Source organism: Dermochelys coriacea, chromosome 1 (assembly GCF_009764565.3).
Source record: "Dermochelys coriacea isolate rDerCor1 chromosome 1, rDerCor1.pri.v4, whole genome shotgun sequence".
NCBI classification, from domain to species: domain Eukaryota; kingdom Metazoa; phylum Chordata; order Testudines; family Dermochelyidae; genus Dermochelys; species Dermochelys coriacea.
Window position 1 is genome coordinate 260301616 of NC_050068.2, and position 19574 is coordinate 260321189.

The following is a 19574-nucleotide window of genomic DNA, read 5'->3' on the forward strand; positions in this document are numbered from 1 at the left end:
CCACCACTTTCCAAAAACTTGTAGATAGTCTCCTAGCAGGATTGGAAAAATCTGCAGTCGCTTACCTTGATGATGTGGCCATCTTTTCGAATTCATGGGCAGAACACCTGGAGCATCTGCAAAAAGTCTTTGAGCGCATAAGGGAGGCAGGGCTAACTGTTAAGGCTAAAAAGTGTCAAATAGGCCTAAACAGAGTGACTTACCTTGGACACCAAGTGGGTAAAGAAACTATCAACCCCCTACAGGCCAAAGTGGATGCTATCCAAAAATGGGCTGTCCCAAAGTCAAAGAAACAGGTCCAATCCTTCTTAGGCTTGGCCGGATATTACAGGCGATTTGTACCGCACTACAGCCAAATCGCCGTCCCATTGACAAACCTAACCAAAAAGAAACAGCCAAATGCAATTCAGTGAACTAAAAAGTGTCAGAAGGCCTTTAACCCGCTTAAAGCAATACTCATGTCTAACCCTGTGCTAAGGACCCCAAACTTTAACAAACTTTCCTAGGAACCACAAATGCGTACAAGCATGGAGTGAAAGCAGTTTTAATGCAGGAAGAATCAGATCAAAAATTCCATCCTGTCGTGTTTCTCAGCAAGAAGCTGTCTGAGAGGGAAAGTCACTGGTCAATCAGCAAAAAGAAATGTTACGCCATTGTGTATGCTCTGAAAAAGCTACGCCCATATGTTTGGGGACGGCGTTTCCACCTGCAAACAGACCATGCCGCGTTGAAGTGGCTTCATACCATCAAGGACAATAACAAAAAACTTCTTCAGTGGAGTTTAGCTCGCCAAAATTTTAATTTTAAAATATAATACATTTCAGGAGCTTCAAAGTGGCTAATGCACTCTCCGGTAAAAGTTTCCCCAAATCAACCGGTTAAAATCGTCCTTAAAATGTGGAAAATATTGTTAGTTTTTACATAATCAGTAGTATATCTAGAGGTGCATGTGTCTTATAAACTCTGTTTTCTCCTAAAGCTCCAGGAAGAAATCACAGCCTATCCAGCTGTCCAGCACTGTCTGTGATTTGTGGGGCATGTCATAACCATACAGCTAAGGGTAGCCTAGAATTCCTCCTTACCTGTAAGGGGTTAAGAAGCTCAAATAACCTGGTTGGCACCTGACCAAAATGACCAATGGGGAAAAAAGATACTTTCAAATCTGGGAGGGGGGGAGGCTTTGTTTTTTGTGTGTTCTCTTGGGAAGCAGAGAAGCATCATGTCAAAAAACTCCTTCTCCTATAAACCATCCTAAAAGTCTCTCAGATTACAAATTGTAAGTAAAAGCCAGGTAAGGCGTTACATTGTCTTTTGTTCTACTTGTAAATATTTCCTTTGCTGGAGGGAAGTTTACTCCTGTTTTTTGTAACTTTAAAACTAAACCTAGAGGAAGTTCTGCTGTGTTTTTGAATCTTTTGTTATCCTGTAAAGTTATTTTCCATCCTGATTTTACAGAGGTGATTTTTACCTTTTTTTTAAATAAAATCCTTCTTTTAAAAACCTGACTGATTTCTCTATTGTCCTAACACCCAGGGGTTTGGGTCTGTGATGACTTTGTAACCAATTGGTTAGGATATTATTTTCAAGCCTCCCCAGGAAAGGGGGTGTAAAGGCTTGAGGGAATAGGAACTCCAAGTGGTCCTTTCCCTAATTCTTTTTAAATCACTTGGTGGTGGCAGCGTACCGTCCAAAGGCAAAGAATTTGTGCCTTGGGAAGTTTTAACCTAAGCTGGTAAAAATAAGCTTAGGGGTTCTTTCATGTGGGTCCCCACATCTACACCCTAGAGTTCAGAGTGGGGAGGGAACCCTGACAGCAGGATTTCTCTCCTGCCTTTGTGTCTTTCTTTGTTTTGGTGCACTGATGCACTGTGACAGTGGTTATATAGCAGCACATATTGATCTGTTTTTTACAAGTTGATTAGATAACTCTATTAGAATCATAACCTGCTGGAGTGGAACACTTAGCACCAGTGCCTTTGTCGTCCTGGACTGGGTCTTCCCACTCATCTTGATTTCCATGGGGCTGGTCTGACTTTTGACTTCCAAGCTAGGCATGCAGGTTGGTTGATTGGTTTGTTTGTTAAAGTGAATTTACTGATAGTGAAAGGTTCAAGAGTAACAGCTTGAAGTTTTCTATTCGCAGAACTGGAACAGCATGGGCAACATCAGTACAAACCTACAGCTCACATTAAATGTCGAGAAACATATTGGGGATACAAAAATCAATGAGATGGGTCACGGCATCACAGTACAACATTTGGGGCAACATTACATAGGACTCCTAGGTCTACATAATAAATATTATGCTTTTTAAAAATACCTAGAATTACTTATTTACTGAACACTCTGGGTCATCTCTTAAAGAACAGTGTACCTGATTAAAACTATGTAACAATTATTTATTCATAATTAAACCCAGATCATTAAACTAAAATATATTCCTGCTAAAAATAGAAAACTTGATATGCACAATTTCATTTAAATAACATTAAAGCTAAATTGTACAGCCAGGAAATTAATAGTTAAGGACCACGAACTGGATGTAGCTGTGATTTTTTTCTGTTTTTTATTGTTGTTTGCCAGTTCATATCATAAACATAATGTCATGTAAATGAAACTGTGCCTCATAGTTAGTCTTTTGTGCTACTAATCAAAAAAATCAATATTTGGTTCTCGCATCCTGCCTCTCATTCCCTGAGCCAGCCATCTCTGAGGTTAGTGTGTCTGTGCTACCACATGAAAGACACAGACTGATTTTGTCCAGATCTGCTGGATTGCTCCCAAACTCAGCAATGGCTGGGAGACCTAAGAGAATCTCACTTTAACCCCTGTTGGCATCTGGGAGGTTAGGCTGAGTGTAGCTCTGCAATAACTTATTTGGCCAAACTATGAGCAGTGCTGATGAGCCCTCAAAAGGAATTCCCATTTAGAAGCTAGACCTGAAACACAAGTGTAACAGTGAGTGCATGAAATCCAGAAATCTGGTGATCCCACTTCAGGAACTTTTATGATTTTATTTCAGTTTCACCAAATGATTTTTTGGCTCACGGTATACAAAAAACTGTGTATGTTTTAAATCCTGCTTTCAAGCCATCAAGCCAACCTCTCACTAGCAGGGAGAAACTTCTCCTTATGTCAGGTTATTCCATAAGTGCCTGCTGCAGGGTTTCTTTCACCTTCCTCTGGCACTGAAACAGCTGGTCCTAGCTGCTGCCAGAGACAAGGTACTAGGCTAGGTGGACCATGGGTCTGTGATTCACTATGGCAGAAAGAGATCTTGGAATCATTGTGGCTAGTTCTCTGAAAACCCACTCAATGTGCAGCAGCTGTCAAAAAAGTGAACAGAATGTTGGGAATCATTAAGAAAGAGATAGATAATAAGACCGAAAATATCATATTGCCCCTATATAAATCCATGGTACGCCCACATCTTGAATACTGTGTGCATATCTGGTCACCCCATCTCAAAAAAGATATATTGGAATTGGAAAAGGTTCAGAAAAGGGCAACAAAAATTATTAGGGGCACGGAATGGCTTCTGCATGAGGAGCAATTAATAAGACTGGGACTTTTCATCTTGGAAAGGAGACAACTAAGGGGGAATATGATAGAGGTCTATAAAATCATGAATGGTGTGGAGAAAGTAAACAAGGAAGTGCTATTTGCTTCTCACAACACAAGAACTAGGGGTCACCAAATGAAATTAATAGGCAGCAGGTTTAAAACAAAAGAAAGTATTTTTTCCACACACAGTTAACCTGTGGAACTCCTTGCCAGAGGATGTTGTGAAGGCCAAGACTATAACAGGAATCAAAAAAGAACTAGATAAGTTCATGGAGAATAGGTCCATCAATGGCCATTAGCCAGAATGGGCAGGTATGGTGTCCTTAGCCTCTGTTTGCCAGAAGCTGGGAATGGGCAACAGGGATGGATCACCTGATGACTACCTGTTCTGTTCATTCCCTCTAGGGCATCTGGCATTGACCATTGTGGGAAGACAGGATACTGGCCTAGATGGACCTTTGATCTCACCCAGTATGGCCGTTGCTACATTCTTATCTATGTTCCATACCTGCCTGTAATAATGATGGTTTCCAGACACATCAGCAGGTGTCTTGCATGGAAGTTCAGCAAGAGCTGGCTTTGGATCCATTAAACCTGCCATTTAAGGGAGCCCATGGTTGACAGGACAACCCCCCCTTGCAGGCAGATGGGTGTTACTACAGATGACCGCTCAGCTGGAGCCGTGCCAGGCCTTGGGCAGTAGGAGAGTTGTGAGACAGGAAGGGAGGGATTGAGGTGCGCTCCCCACTCCAGAAACAACCCCTGGGGTGGGGGGCAGGTCCTCACAATCCTAAATCCAGCCCCGCTCCCCAGGGAGCGTAAGGCTAGACCTGCCAGTTCTCTGCCAGCAGTGGCCACTCCCAGCAATGTGGCTCACTGAAAGGGCAGCTGTGAAGGCAGGTGACATCCAGGAGAGGGCAGCCACGGGGGGCTCCTGCACAGGGGATGCCCCCGCCTCCCCCAGACACACACGACTGCAGGTAAAAACAGGACCCAGCACACAACTCTCTCTGGCCCTGGAGATGCCCCAGCAGGGGCAAGACAAGCTTTAAACAGGGAGAGGCCCCGCCCCGCTCTCATTAACGAGTGGGGTTAAGTGGCTGAAGGCACCGGGGTTCGTGTGCACACACAGGCAGAGGCTTCACATTGCTGGGCTCGCACCCCACTCTCATTACCTGAGGAAAACTTAGCAGTAGCGACCGGTAGGCATTGTTTTCCCACTTAAAATTCAAACTGCCATCAATCAGCTGCAAAGGCCCGCCTCTCCCTGTCCTCTTCCAATCAGAATGCGCGTACCCACTGTTCTTCCCTCATTTTGCATTCAAAGCGGCTGTCAATTACCTTCCAAGCCCCACCCCTTCATCACATCCAATTAGAATTCTAGTTATTCCTTTGCCTTACCAGCCCTGGGAATCCTCCTGAAAGGAGCAGGGACAGCTCTGCCACATTTTGTAATAGTGGGGAGGGGAGGGGAGCATTTGACTGACAGACCTTCAACCTCTGCTAGGCTCCACCCCTTAATTTCAGCAATCAGTAGATTTTCAGGCCTCTCTAATACAAGAGGAAAGCTCTCCCCCGCCTTTTTTATGGTTTTATTTTTATTTTTATACTTTTTTTTTAATCCATAAACATTTCACAGTCTAAACAAAGGTGAAATTCAAAGTTGCGGGGAGGCCGTAACACCAACCTTGGACAGTCACTAATGCTGCCTCCTCCAGATCTCAATCCCCTCATTCAGATTGTAGAATCATAGAATATCAGGGTTGGAAGGGACCTCAGGAGGTCATCTAGTTAATGCAATAACCCCTCCAAGTTAACGCAATAACCCCTCCCCCAGGGCCTTAACTGATGTATTGATAAATGAATTAACATGTTTTCCCAACTAGACCAGCACTTACGGGAAATGAGAGCTTTGCACCCCCTTGCATGCAGCCAAAACACACATCCCAAGTCACACTCATTTCACAGGTTGCTAAAATCTCTTGGTCTATAGTGCTGCTTCTTTTCCACCCACCCACTACATGTGAGTTCTCTCAATCTCTCTTAACGGAGACATATGCACACTCACATATATGCACATGATGGACGGTATCAACTTGAAGGGGGCGTTTTGTTGGTAGACATACCCACAGATTAGAATGCAAGTGACACTGTGGCTATCACATTTGCCATGTTGTTGACTTGAATGAGAGGCGATCAGGCTAAATTTTAATAGCCCCACATGGTTCAAAAAGGAGACTCGGGACCTGTCAGTCCTAAATTCAAACCCAAAGCAATAAGTAGGTCTTGGGGTGCACAGGAGAATGCATTAAATGCAATCAGAGCACAGAACTGCAGTAGCATTCACTAAAACTCCTATTATATAGGTTTAGCCCAGGCAGTGAAAAAACAAAACCATACTAAAGTAACTAAGCTCCACGCCCCGGGCTGTGAGCTGTCATGTCTGCAAGTTCCTGCGTGGTTTGTGGTTTGCAGATGACTGCCTGATTGGCTGAACTTCATGGTGAAGAGAGGAGGGTGCACAGGGTGAAAAGTTTGTGTGGTCCTGAATGGCTGCAGAAGCATCTACCCTTGGTAAGCGCTTAATCTGAAGGCAAGAACCAGCTGGCTGTATTGTTATGAAATGCAGGCTGTTCAATATCATTTTATTTCATCTTAGATTCTGCAAGTGTGGAATATAGCAACCAGAAGCAAAGCAAAGACTCTTTCTCAGCCTTCTCAAAGGTATGTGACTATTACAACATTTGCTTTCAGTTCTTTAACAACAGATGGTGCCAGTTCAAGTGAGGGGCCCTTTGCAACATTATACAACTGACACCCCAGTGGCAAGGCCCAAGATTGTTTGTTTGTGCATCTGCCACACTTGCATCAAACTTCTAACCCTTCCAGTTTGGGGAGGGATGTGAATGTGTCCAGAACTGGTGTGTGTATTTGTTGAGAGTGTTGGAAGAATAGGGGCAGGAGATTTCCTTTAAAACAGAAGGGGAAAAAAACCTGCACTGTCTTTCAGTCAGGGCTTGATAAAAGGGAAAACATCCAGATTCCCCAGGGGCTTAAAGTTATCTTGATAGAGCTCTCAGTCAGCACAAAGCAACTATTCTCTACAAAACACTACACTGGAGCATCCCGGCTGGGATAGGGCCCCCATGAGCTAGATGCCCCCTGCAGCCAGAGTTTTGGCACTATTGTCTGAACTGCCCCCACAAATAGAACATCCATACTTTGTAGTATCCTATGTGACATGAGCTAAGAAACCCCAAACCCTACATCACAGAACTGCCATCATCATTGACAGCAAGGGCCACCTCAGCAAAGAAGCCAAGGCGTGAATGAGCCATTAAAATTCATCCCAACTTCTCGCTCCTGATTCATTAGTTAATAATTGTAAAGCATTTTGGAGATTCAAAGTGCTGTAATTGCTACATGCTGTATTTATTACGGGACAGTATCCCTTCAGGGCAGGGTTGAGGCACATGGTGATGGTAGTGTATGAGGAGAAAGTTCACACTGCCTTGCCCATGTGGTGTGCCCATTCTGGGAACAGCTGGAGGACTTCAGTCTCCAAACTTTAATCCAGCATCTGTCATCAGAAGAAAAATTAATTTAAAAAAATTCCAACTGTCTTTCAGCACCAACGGTGGGAACAATTTTGTTATTTATATTTGTCTAGAAAAGAACGTTTCCCTATTGGCCAGGTTGGTGGTAAATGAATGGTGTGGGGTACAGATGAAATGGATCAGGGTCTAGGTGTGGGGAAACCACATTCCTTATTATTACAATGTAGGTCCAGGGAAGCAAAGCTCGTCCCTGGCCCTCTAACACAGACCTGAGGTTTTCATTTACACTGACTTTAATTTGTGTTTCTAAAATCCAGCCTTGGCAATCACACCAGGTAAGGGAATTTAGGTAGGTTTACGGGTACAGAACAGAGCTCTTGTGTCATAGTGCTAGCCACTGTGTGTTACTAAAGAGACAAGGTGGGTAAGGTAATACCTTTAATTTGACCAACTTCTCTTGCTCTTCTTCAGGTCTTGGTAAGCTTGAAAGCTCATCTCTCACCAACAGAAGTTGGTCCAATAAAACATATTACCTCACCCACCTTGTCTCCCTAATACCTTGGCACCAACACAGCTACAACAACCCTCCATACAACTATGTGTTACTATCATTTGTGTAAGTAGCAGAACAGGAAAGATTTGGACGGGAAGGCTAGGTGGACTATAGCCCCTCTAAATCTAATAGTATTTTATCTAGATGCTCTCTACTCCTTAAAATGATTCCGTTTGAGGGAAGTTCCTATGCAAGATAAAAATTGTCCCTCACTCTGCCAATTCAAAGTTTTGAATATCTCCCAGTATCCAGTGCCTCAGCTGCTCATCTCAGTTGTATGCCTTGCTGTTTTATTGCTTCTCTCTTTGCAGACAGTAAGAATGTCTCTTTCCCCCCAGCCAGCTGCTTTGTCTAGATTTGTTACACTTTTAGCTGAAGGCAGTGTCTTCTGACTCAGTTGTTATTTCTGGGCAGAATGAAAATAATTCTCCATCCCTTCTTCCCATTTCTTTCCCGGATAATGCCCCATCCTTGAATTTTTCTGCTGGTTTAGATGTGTTTGATTCACATCCAAACATTGATTTCCCCTATCATATTCCATCTCTGATGTACATAATCACTGGAAGTTAGCCACAGTAACCCAAACAGTGCCAAATGTGTTGCCATTCACAGTCATATTAGCTACTCTTGATCGTTCCAGATATTTGGGATTTTTTTTTAACTGTGTTAAGACTACTGTCCTCCTCTCCCATTTTTCCTTTTCTCCAGGCCTTGGTTTAAAAGAAACCTAACTTGGCAGCCCACTTTCAGCTGATTAAAATGGTATGTAGCGTATAATCATCATCATTTGCCTGACAGGAGGACCGTGCACGGCTGCAGACACAGCCCAATCAATTTATATGCAGCCCCACAAATCCCATGATTTCTTTCAGAATCTTTAATTTTGCAGCACACTTGACAGCTATAGAAAGGAGACTTCGCTCATCCAACTTAATTTTTCATCAGTCCTAATAAATGTGTGTTTCCATTACCGTTACCCCTTAGTCCCAGTGGAGGCTATATTATAATAACACTTTGTACTCACTGTGTATGCTTTTTATCCTAAAATCTCCAAGTGCTTTACAAAGGTGGGTAAATATTAATACCCCCATTTGACAGATGAAAAAACTGAGGCACATAGCAGTGAAGTGGCTTGTTTAAGGACACACAGCAAATCAGTAGCCAGGCTGGGAACAGAATGCAGTGCCTGGACTCCTGATCTTGTTCTTTAACCACTAGACAATACTGCCTTATTTTACATTTTTATATTGGTACTTTCATTTCAAATATTTTTTTAAATGTATTAGACATACATACGAATACAGATAGAATCTGCAGTGACAGTAGCTAGGCTAAAAATCACAAGGGCTGTTCCCCTCATAATTCAGGGCATAAACTGATCCCCTATGATATAGCTAGAGGAACATTCCAGTGTTTGATGCCTTATTCAAATACTTCTGACTTTGGTCACTGTTGGAGATGGGTTACTGGGCTAGATGGACCAATATCTTCTGGTACAGCTATTGCTTGTGTTCTCATTACAGCAGATGGGTAGCTGGGAGGGGAATGCATATTTTTGCTATGGCTCTAGCCCAGCTCCTTGTCTCTGAAGCAGAGTCACTGTAAACACTGTTTCTAGAAGGATGTTAAAAATAAATGAGAGAGAGAGAGAGAGAGAGAATGATTTTGAAAGAGTCTGATTTTTTTGGGAGGGAGTAAACTTTTTTAAAATTATTCTGCAGAGTAGAGGCCCATGCTGTGCACCATTTAACGACTGTCTAACTAGAGGCAGTTAACTTCTGAGGAACAGGTTTATTAAGAATGGCCAAATTATGAGGGCATTGACCTGTGAAGGTTAACTCTAAGAAATGTTATCTGATGAGAGGAAATTATCATAATGCCTAAACTCCAAACGGAAAACCTGGTTTCATTCTCTTAGAGCTGTATAGATGTGTCTCCCCCGCACCTTGCGCCACAGTGTCTTGGGCCTCTCGGCTGCACAATGAGACCCTTGCAGCCTTGCTATCAGCACTGCCCTAACCCCAACCCTACCTCCCACAACCATAAACATAAAAATAGACAAAAATGGGGAGGGGGGATATTTAAAATTGTCAAAATTAGAATAAAAATCAAATTCTGCCAAGCCTAATAATAATCACTAGGGAAGCCATTTTGAGCTGGAGGATTCCCTGTGTCTCCAAACTCTGTTGAAGAGCTTTTATAGTTTTATGCACTTTCCAAAGACTTATGGGGACATTTGGCGAGGTACCATGGTGGTAACCAAAGTTTTAGCTCTTTTTGGTACATTGTGAATTCATCAGGTAGGATCTGGTCAGTCCTTGAATGAGGAAACATCCAAGGAAACCCCAGCACTTCAGGAAATGGTGTTAATGACTTTGTGTAACTGGCACATTTTCCTCCAAGTCACTACTGGACTGATTGCCCAAACATCTTTCTTTCAAATGAGGGATAGAACTGAAGGTCACCTATGATTATCAAATATCCCTTAGCCCTGTACATAAGAATTAAAGTTAATCCATTAATCCATTTTCATGGCCAGATTTCAATTTAAATAATTACATTCTGGGTATCTAACATTTTAGTTTGATAGAGGCATTTGTTACTTCTGTTCTTATACTGCTGTGTGCTGCTAAAGAGCTGCTGTGTTCCACCCCAGGTAGAACGATATGTGCACACATGGGAAAAGAGGTTCCAATGCAGGGTGCAACTAATTCTCTGTCAGTTACTTGCAGCCTCAGAGAGGGTGTTTTGAGGTGGAGGTAGTGGTCAGGAGACATGGCCAACATGTTGTAGCATGTATGCTGTCTGTCTCAGATGCCCTACATCTTGGTCAGATTACTTTTAGCAGGAATAATCTTGCATAAGAGGTATCAGGAGGGTACTAGTCCATGTAGGGCTATAACAGGAAAAATGTCCACACAAATGCTGCCTAAGTTTGCAGACCATCAGTGCCACAAAAATATGTAGGGCCTGAATTTAATCCATCATTTGTAAAAATGCTTTGGGGACTGTCAGGATGAAAGGATGATTTTCTAATATTATTATTATTATTTTATTCATTATTGTTATATCAACCCACTCAAATGCCTCTGCATTTTTATTTAAAATTGTTTCTTTAGCTTTGGGGCACAAGGGGATTTTTACAAGGATGTTTTCTGACTCAGTGTAAACAACTGCTGAGCCCACATTTTCAAAATTGACCACTAATTTGAGGTATCTCACATTTTGGTGACCAGCCTTAAACACCTTGGGCTGATTTTCAGATGGGCTGAGTACCTGCAGCTCCCACTGACCATCTGGAAGGGTGGCACTCAACACTTGGGCAAAGTCCAAGTTGTCTCAGGTGGAACAACTCAGAAATATGGTACCCAAAGTCAGTGACTGCTTTTGGAACTTTTGGCCTTGATATATGCTGCACAGATTGTTACCTTTGTTTATAAAAACTCATTTGAAATAGCTTCAGATTTTAAAAAATGCCTGCAAGATAATCACTTACAGCAAGTTATACATGCTATTGAAATTTACCATTGCACCTTTCCATATCTTGAGGCAGATAGATTAGGAGATGGTGGAAGAAATGGCATTAGAAAAGAGAAGAATTGAGACCAGTATACAGTAAGAGTAGGTTTGTTTTTTTGTCCTTCTAGAATGCAGAAGTGCAATACTGTAGCTGTTTAGATGTATTGCCTTTGGATGAAATTCACTCCGGTGTCAGGAACCAACATAAGTTCTATTTGCCACTGAAGTACCACTAAACCCTATTTTGTCACTGAAATGTCACTTAAATGGCCCATGGCCCTTGTGCTCGTTCACTGTAGAAGAGTGAATTTCACCCAGGCAGCATTTCTAAGACTCACTGCTAGTCTGTTCAGAGAGCCACTTGTTTGCGGTGTTGCTGTAGCTGTGTTGGTCCCACGATATTAGCAAGACAGGGTGGGTGAGATAATATCTTTTATTGGACCAACTTCTGTTGGTGAAAGAGACAAACTTTTGAGCTTACACAGAGCTCTTCTTCAGAGAGTCACTGGCAGCTATCCTGCTGCAGAGACCTTACCACATTTGCGATGCATCTTGAAAGGTACAGGCTGCTCAGCTTCTAAAGTTTGCAGCTCCCGAGGCTCCTTCCTGCAGACTTTGTAAGGTAAATGAGACAGGGCCACCTGGTGGTGTCTAGTCAAATAGTCTCCCATGCTGGATTTTCCTTTTACTTTCAAAAACCCGTAAGAAATTCATATATTTGAAAAGAATGTTAAGCATTCAAACGTCAGGAAATAGTAACCAAAACTTTAGCCTCTTGTTCATATGCTGTATAATAGCATGTAATTGTGTCATTGAAGGCTAGTTCTCAAATAATACAATATAACTTCATACCAGTGTTTTACAGCCTTGTAAAGTGCATCTCATAAGGTGCACACTGAAAAGAACACTTGCCGCATTTATTGCACATCTTGTATATAAATGACTTTCAGGGAATTTTTTGTTTTAAATTTATTATTTTTATTACAGCAGTGCCTATGGACTGATCAAGAATGGGGTCCCATTGTGCTCGGCACTGAGCAAGCACAGGGGCAAATCCTCAGTTGTTGTAAATTGTCATCGCTCCATTGAACTACCCCCCTAGAGTAGTGGACAGTCCCTGTCCCAAAGAGCTTGCAGTCTAAATAGACAAGATAAAAACCGGGAGGGGATAGGGATAGATCACAAAAGTAGAATCAACAGTGTGGTGGACTGCAAATGTCCTGTTAGTTTCATGATTTGCTTTGTTTTAATGTTTTTGTTTGAGAGGATTGTTCAGAGGGGACTCTGTCAAACACAGAGCACTACAGAGTAGCAGAAGATGCTATGCATAAATGATAGAAAAAATGTATGATATTTTGTTGTATTATTTGAAAACTAGTGTATGATCACCTAACTATATTGCAATTCATATGCACAAGGCACTAGAATTAAGGTCACACATACCCATTGGTGAACATGTGGACAAAGACTGAGTAAATGGGTTTTGCTCATATAACTGAGGGAGCTGGGTGGGGGACAGAAACCTTACCCCATAAAGGAAATAACGCTCAGGGCATGCATACAGCTGGGTCACATCAGGCTATTGCTGTCTATGTGGTAAAGTAGCAGATGTGGTTCTTTGTCTTTGTGGATTTGTTCTATGAGTGGCTCCATTGGTCATTTTCCCCCAACATACCCATTTTTGCCCCCTAAGTGTTGCCTATGCGTTCTCATGCAAGGTGCACGTGGCTGTGTGGAGTTCCCCTCTGGGGAGACTCCACTGGTTTAATCGCCAGCATGATCGAAATGCAGAGTTCCCACTGCTTTAAGGCCTTTATGTGCCTGTTGGACTTATTAATATGGCTGTGTGTTTCTCTAATTGTGATAACCTATTGGAATTGGATTTACATCTTATTCCACTTTATCTGTGGTACAAAGCCAATACAAGCATAGTCTTGTTTGCTGGTCTGCATTAACAATGAATTAATGTTTCTTGCTGCCACCCAAATAAATAAAAGAACATAGTTTTTAGACTTTCTGAACCTGAACTTTTACCAGCTTTATTTAATAGGATGCAGTCATTTAAATTAAACCCAATGTTTAGATGTGGGGAAAGTGGAGGTTATGAAACTTAATATCAGAAGGAATGGCATGAATGTATATTTTAATTTCAATTAAAACCATTTTATTTTTGGATTTAAATACCCCCTGCAGCGCTGTGAACCCAAACAGCAGCATTGAGCAAAAATGATTATACCCAGAGTAGAAACGACCAGGCTGAGTTCACTGAGCTAGCTTAATGAAATGCAGATTAAATAAACTGCAGGATTGGTGAAAAAAACAGTAAGACTTTTAACGATATTTAAGTCTTAACAACCCAAGATGGTATTAGTTACCAGGAGATTTTTAAAATAACAATAATGTCTATCTTGACAGTGTCCTTTGCCCACATAGCACGCTTCAAGTCTATTGCGGTGTCCCTGCAACTATTGCTGCAGGCACAAATACATTCTAAACTCTGTGCAAAAATGGATGTGGCTGTTTCTAGCCTGAGGCAGGATGCCAGTGCTCTGCCCAGTCCTCACCAGCCCTGCCCTGCTCGATCTGTTTGCAATCTAATCTCTTGGAGAATGAGTCTATGGATTTCCATTGATGAGTTATTCTTTCCAATAATATTTTCCTTCTCTTCTTGTGACATATCCTTGATTAGACTCAAATAAGTATCTTTTCCACTCACCTCCTCCACTCTTTGGAATTATTTCCTATGCAGTATTTCAACAAAGTCTTCATCTCCACCTTATTGATTACTTTTTAAAATTGGTACTCATTCAATTTTTTTGCCAGAATTTCAAACCTGGGGGCCTAAAGTTAGGTTCCTAAACCCATATTTAGGCACCTGAATAAAAGTGACTTGATTTTCAAAGGTGCTGAATGCCCACAGCTCCAGTGGACATCAGTGTGAGCTGCAGGAGATCAGCACCTCAGGAAATCAAGCCACTTTGTTTTAGGAGTCTAAATATGAATTTAGGAGCCTAAACTTAGGTCAGATTTGAAATATTGGCCTTTATCCTTTCCTCAGGGTCTTTAAATAGATTCCCATTGAATGTTCAGATGGCTCCAGATTTCAATGGGAGTTAGACGCCTAAACACCTTTGAGGATCGGGCCATAATGCCTGTATTCCTGGTCATGGTAATACACTCACACACACACACACACCTCCACTGTCTTCCATGTCACAGGCCAATTCATATGCAAACTCTCAGACCTGTGCTTACACATGCAACACATAGCACACCTCACACTAATGCACACTCGGAGCACCCCTACTCTCCTATTCATGTATGCAGCACTTCGGTTCATATGTGTGAAATTCATTTATAAGCAAATTCACAGATGCACACTCGTGCTCAGACATATGTGCATAACAGAACAGTTGCTCACACGCCCAGAGGCAACATCAAAGTCACGCACTGGCACTATGACACAAACAGATGCCCTTGCAAGCTCACATTCTCATACATGCATCAAGTCATGCCTTAGTTGGTATCTCCTATGCTTCTTGCATACATATTCTGTAACAGATAATGTCAATCTTTTTCTTCCCATTCTGTTTAACGTGCAAATGTGGTAGCACATCAAGATTAGAAATAAATGTAGCGTAATGACTTCAGTCAACCTGAAATGTCAAATGACTCATTCAACCCTTTAAGCAGAGTTCCCTCTTTTGCCACATGCATTCTATTAAATAGGGCTGGAGACCTTGTGGTTCCCTGGTACAGAGCAGCAATTGATCACTTTCTCACAGATAGGGTAAATTAGCAATTATATTTGTGTATTATGCAGGGGTTGCAGACAAGGCTTCAGTTAAACTGGCTGCTGTGATGGTTGCAACATCACTGCTCACGCTGTGGGAATGGGAATCATGGAATCTCCAAGGCCTGTCTCAATTCAGAAGTTGACCTGGCTTAAGGATTTATCCATACATGGAATGATTCCAGAATTGCTATTCAAAAATAACCCCACATGTGAACACTCTTATTGCTCTTTAAATTCACACCCTCCCTTAATCCAAATTAACCTTCAAGTGTAGACAAGCCCTAAATCATTGCCATGCTTTTAGTTAAATTGGTGTAATTTCTGTGTATGGACAAACCTCAGGAATAGTAACAAGAAGGTATCCACATTTACCTTCTGGTCGAAAATAAACTGAATTCCTTCTTGGAGCTGCACCTTTAATTTAAAAAAATCCATTATTGTAATTAATTACTTTAAAAACCCTGCACAAGCATTCAGACATGCAAAAGCACTCTCACAGAGCCTGATTCTAATTTCAACATACAGTCCTGTTACACCACTCTGGCATTCTAACAGAGCCTATACTTAAATGAGAATCAAGCCGTCAGCGTATATTAAAGACAAAAAGCCGTGTTAATGGAACACTGAGGTTGAGAGTGTAAATATAAAAGTCAGAATGTTCATAAATTAAGGTTCCCACAGAAACATTAATTCTTGGCACACATCTATAGCAGCAATTTTAGTTGCTGTTTTTGCAGTTCAATGTGCTCCTTTGTATACAGAGTGGATCAAATTCAGGTCTCAGAACAAATGTCACTGAGAGCAGAAATTGGCCTCGTATGTACAATGTTGCCAAGTTAACATTGCTATTATGAACCTTAATTATGGGATTTCCTATACTTGTGCTAAATTCTCATACTTAACTTTGTATTGACCTAGGTTGTGGTATTTAATCTTATTTTAACTGTTATGTTAAAGATTAAAGAAGAAAGGATGAAATATAAGGAAAAAAGGTGAAAGAAAAAGAGAGAACTATGCAATAATAAACTACAGCTTGTACAGTCATAGGCAATTTAGTGCAAAAATAGACCTACAGTTAAAAGGATAAAGAAATGCTACATTTCCTTATTGTGCTTCCACTTTTGTGCAAAATTATATCTGCTGCCACAGACTGTAATTTTAGTTGCAGAGTTACAGGTTTTTCACAGTTGTCTATGTTGCCAAACTGAATCTTATGCAAAAGTAAGGAAAATAGCAGTTACCTTACTAATATCATTCTGCTTCCCATTTTACACAAAATTGTGTCTGTTGGCATGGTGAAGCACATGCAGTAACTGACTTGAAATGCAATTGCATGTGCCTGTCTATATTAGCAGACTTTCATACCATGTTGTTCAGACATGTCATAGTCATGCATTCCTAGATATCATGCTGCAGTAGAAATACAGAATACAGAATTTGTCTTACCAGATCAGACAATTGGTTTATAATACCAGGTGTTGTATTTTGTACCCAGTCAGTTGTAGATGGTGACGGGAATTCTTTCCTGACCCTCATGGAGATCAACCTATGCTCTGAAAACTTAAAATATGATTATCCTTATTTTAGCATACCTAATTAGAGATATTATTATTATTATTATTGGTTATAAAATAGACACATATGCACAGACACAGTAAGGATATCATCATGCACACATACGGTGCATATGCAGGTACAGACATATAGGCCAGAATTTTCAAAAGAGCGCAGTTCTCAGTTAGCACCAGAATAAGTGGCTATATTTTCAGAAGAGTGTAGCATGCTGGGTGTTGAGCTCTTCATCTATCCACAAGTGTCACAATGGCAACTACTGGGTATTGAACACTTTTGAAAACACTTTTGTTCCATATTTAAGTGCCTAAATAGGAGCTGAGCTCTTTTTAAAATCTGGACCCAGTTATAGATGCTGAAATCTTTTGAAAATCTGGCCCATATGGTCAGATCCTGAGTCCTACTCTGGCTGCTTTGCACCACGCCAGCAGCACAAAGAGGCTCTAATGCTAGTGCTTCTGGCCCCTGAAGGATTTTCTCTGGGTTGGGGAATCCTTGTGAGGTGTAGCATCACCTTTGACACCCTCCATCCCAGCCTCTGATATAAGGAGCATAGGAAGAATGCTTCTATGTTCACCTGGTCACTGCTTGCCAGAATGGCCATCTGGAGCTGCTGTGTTTTAGAGCAGCCCTGGGGCTGGTCTAAATGTACACTGGGCTTATATGTACACTGGAGACCAGATTTGTGCTAATTAGCCCCAGGATCTACAACAGTGATGGGCAACCTGCGGCCAGTGGGCCGCACATGGCCCATCAGGGTAATCCACTGGTGGGCCTCCAAACAGTTTATTTACATTTACACAGCCGCCCTCAGCCCCTAGTGACTCCCAGCTCTCGCCCACAGATCCGCAGGGACGTACTGGCTGCCACTTCCCACAGCTTCCACTGGCCGGGAACGGCAAACTGTGGCCACTAGGAGCTGCAGGCGGCCATGCAAATGTAATCAAACTGTCTGGCGGCCTGCCAATGGATTGGCCTGACAGGCTGTGTGTGGCCTGTGGGCCGCAGGTTGCCCATCACTCATCTACATAGTGCAAAGATGGCCAAATGACACCTTTCATCCCCTGGATTTCAGTCTTGTGCCACTGATCAGTCAGAGCAAAGGCTATGGCCCTTAGATTATATACACATGTATGCAAACCCACATATGCATGACATGTATACATACGAAAGGAAACTCAGACATGCATTCATGCACTTACACAGTATTTCCTCAGTACTCAGACATATAAACAGTTTATTTCCACACTCGTGGCCTAACTGCAAACTGTATAAGTGGAAACACCATACATACAAAAGCAGATTTACATGTGTGCACAGCACAAGTACAAATGTGTGCACATTCACGCACTGAAGCACAATTGGTATTCAGCTAACACTGACTTGCATTACAATACATACCAATCCATACTAAAACTTACAAAGAGCCATGAGAAAAACTGAGAGGCAGTTAACTAGATAAGTTATGATGAGATCAAAAAACCTTTAGAGACAATGAAGTGGCTACATTTTTCATACTTTATGTATTTATGTGGGGGGTTAGTGGGGGAAGCTTGTCAATTTTGCAGAAAGAGATCATTCAGAATATATTCATATCCAGACAGTATTCCTCAAGTGCCTGCTCTTCAGGAGCAGTTAGGGAAAATTCGTTCTGTACGAAGTTGTTAATGGGGGCTGCCTTAGCAGCCCCTTATTGCTCTGTCTGATAGAGAGACAGCATGTTCGCCGTTGCAATTCCAGAGCCCTGATTACGGCAGATTAGGGGTGCATTGTCTGGCTGACTTAATCAAGCGAGTTAAAATATATTTATCATGATTAAAGGGGAGAAGCAGGGCTGGGGGAGCGGAAAAGGAGGGAGACCTCACCCTTCCCTTGCTTCAGCTGAAGGCTCAACGAAGTCCGGTGAATCACAGGGCACTCATCAGGGATCATTTCAGCCCTGGAATGGAATGTGTGCTTGCGTGCGCTGGGCTTGGGTTCAGCGCACCAAAGAAGACTATCTCTCACTTTGTCTCTCTCTGGCAACAGCCAGGGAGGAAAATCAGCTGCCCGTGCAGCACATTTTGATTTTGGCCTGGTGGCCAGGCCGCCCCGCTTAGCTTATCTGCAGTTCAAATGGATATCCGGGAATACTGCAGTGACAGGATCAACCATCATCATCATTGCTTGGATATGTGAGTCTGTCACTGGTACGAGTGTCATGTTTATCTTTCATTGCAAGCATGGGAAACCTTTTGCACCAGGCTCTGGGACTTTATAACAAGCCTACAAAAGGGGAGGTGGGGGGGGCTTCCTTTCTTGTCAGCAGCATCACCTCCCTCTCCCCTTCCACCCATCTGCTGCAGATATTTTTCACATTTTGAGCAGTAAATGAAAGAGTATTTTAAAACCACAGGGCCAGATCTTCAGCTGGTATAACTCAGCATAGCCCATAGACTTCAACAGAGCTCTACCAGCTAAAGATGAGGGTTTGTTTTTTAATCAGTCTCGCTTGAATTTAGAGTATGAACCTGTGAAAAATCATCAGGATTTCTGAGCAGAGCTCATACTCCAGAAGCCACAGATCCCAGTGCTACACCAAGCTGACCTGTCTGGCATTGATGTTGCATTGTAGTCAGCTAAATATTAGGACAAAGCTGGAAGATTTGGTGGCATGGTGGGTGTATTTCACTCATCATTTATGTAGAGAATTACCTGGCACAGCAGGCCTGGTTTGCCTTGGTGTGTTCAAAGCTTTAGGCAGCTGGTGCAACATGCTTGCTTGTGTCTGGGGCTATTGGGCAGCAATGAAGTAGTTCAGTAAAGCTAAGAGAAATATAGAAGGATGGTTGGGAACTAAAGGATTAGGCAGAAAAGGGCCCAAACATCCCATTCTCCATTGTAGTCAGTTGCTGCCTCCTCCTCAGCTGATCCCCGCTCAGTTTTGCCACAGTTCAGTTTTTGTGATCTCACAATTGCTGCCAAGGTGCTAAGCTGTGATGTCATGAGCACTGTTCAGTGTAATCACCTTACA

General features: G+C 42.2%; 2 protein-coding genes across 3 annotated transcripts in view; one reads left to right on the forward strand and one right to left on the reverse strand.

Moving 5' to 3' along the window:
• The window catches only part of ENTHD1 (ENTH domain containing 1), a 69071-nt gene extending 68989 nt beyond the window's left edge, over positions 1-82 (reverse strand). The window contains exon 1 of the mRNA XM_043507110.1: positions 66-82. Within this exon, the coding sequence (XP_043363045.1) occupies positions 66-82 (17 nt within the window). The remainder of the gene's footprint in view (positions 1-65) is intronic.
• A 6021-nt stretch (positions 83-6103) lies between these two features.
• GRAP2 (GRB2 related adaptor protein 2) overlaps positions 6104-19574 on the forward strand; it is a 40840-nt gene continuing 27369 nt past the window's right edge. Inside the window, exons 1-2 of one of the 2 annotated variants that reach the window (XM_043501953.1) lie at positions 6104-6138; positions 6223-6288. The gene's annotated coding sequence lies outside the window, so the exon portion shown is untranslated. Of the gene's footprint in view, positions 6139-6222; positions 6289-8387; positions 8437-19574 lie in introns of those variants that run through there. The other variant, XM_043501949.1, reaches the window with a different exon arrangement.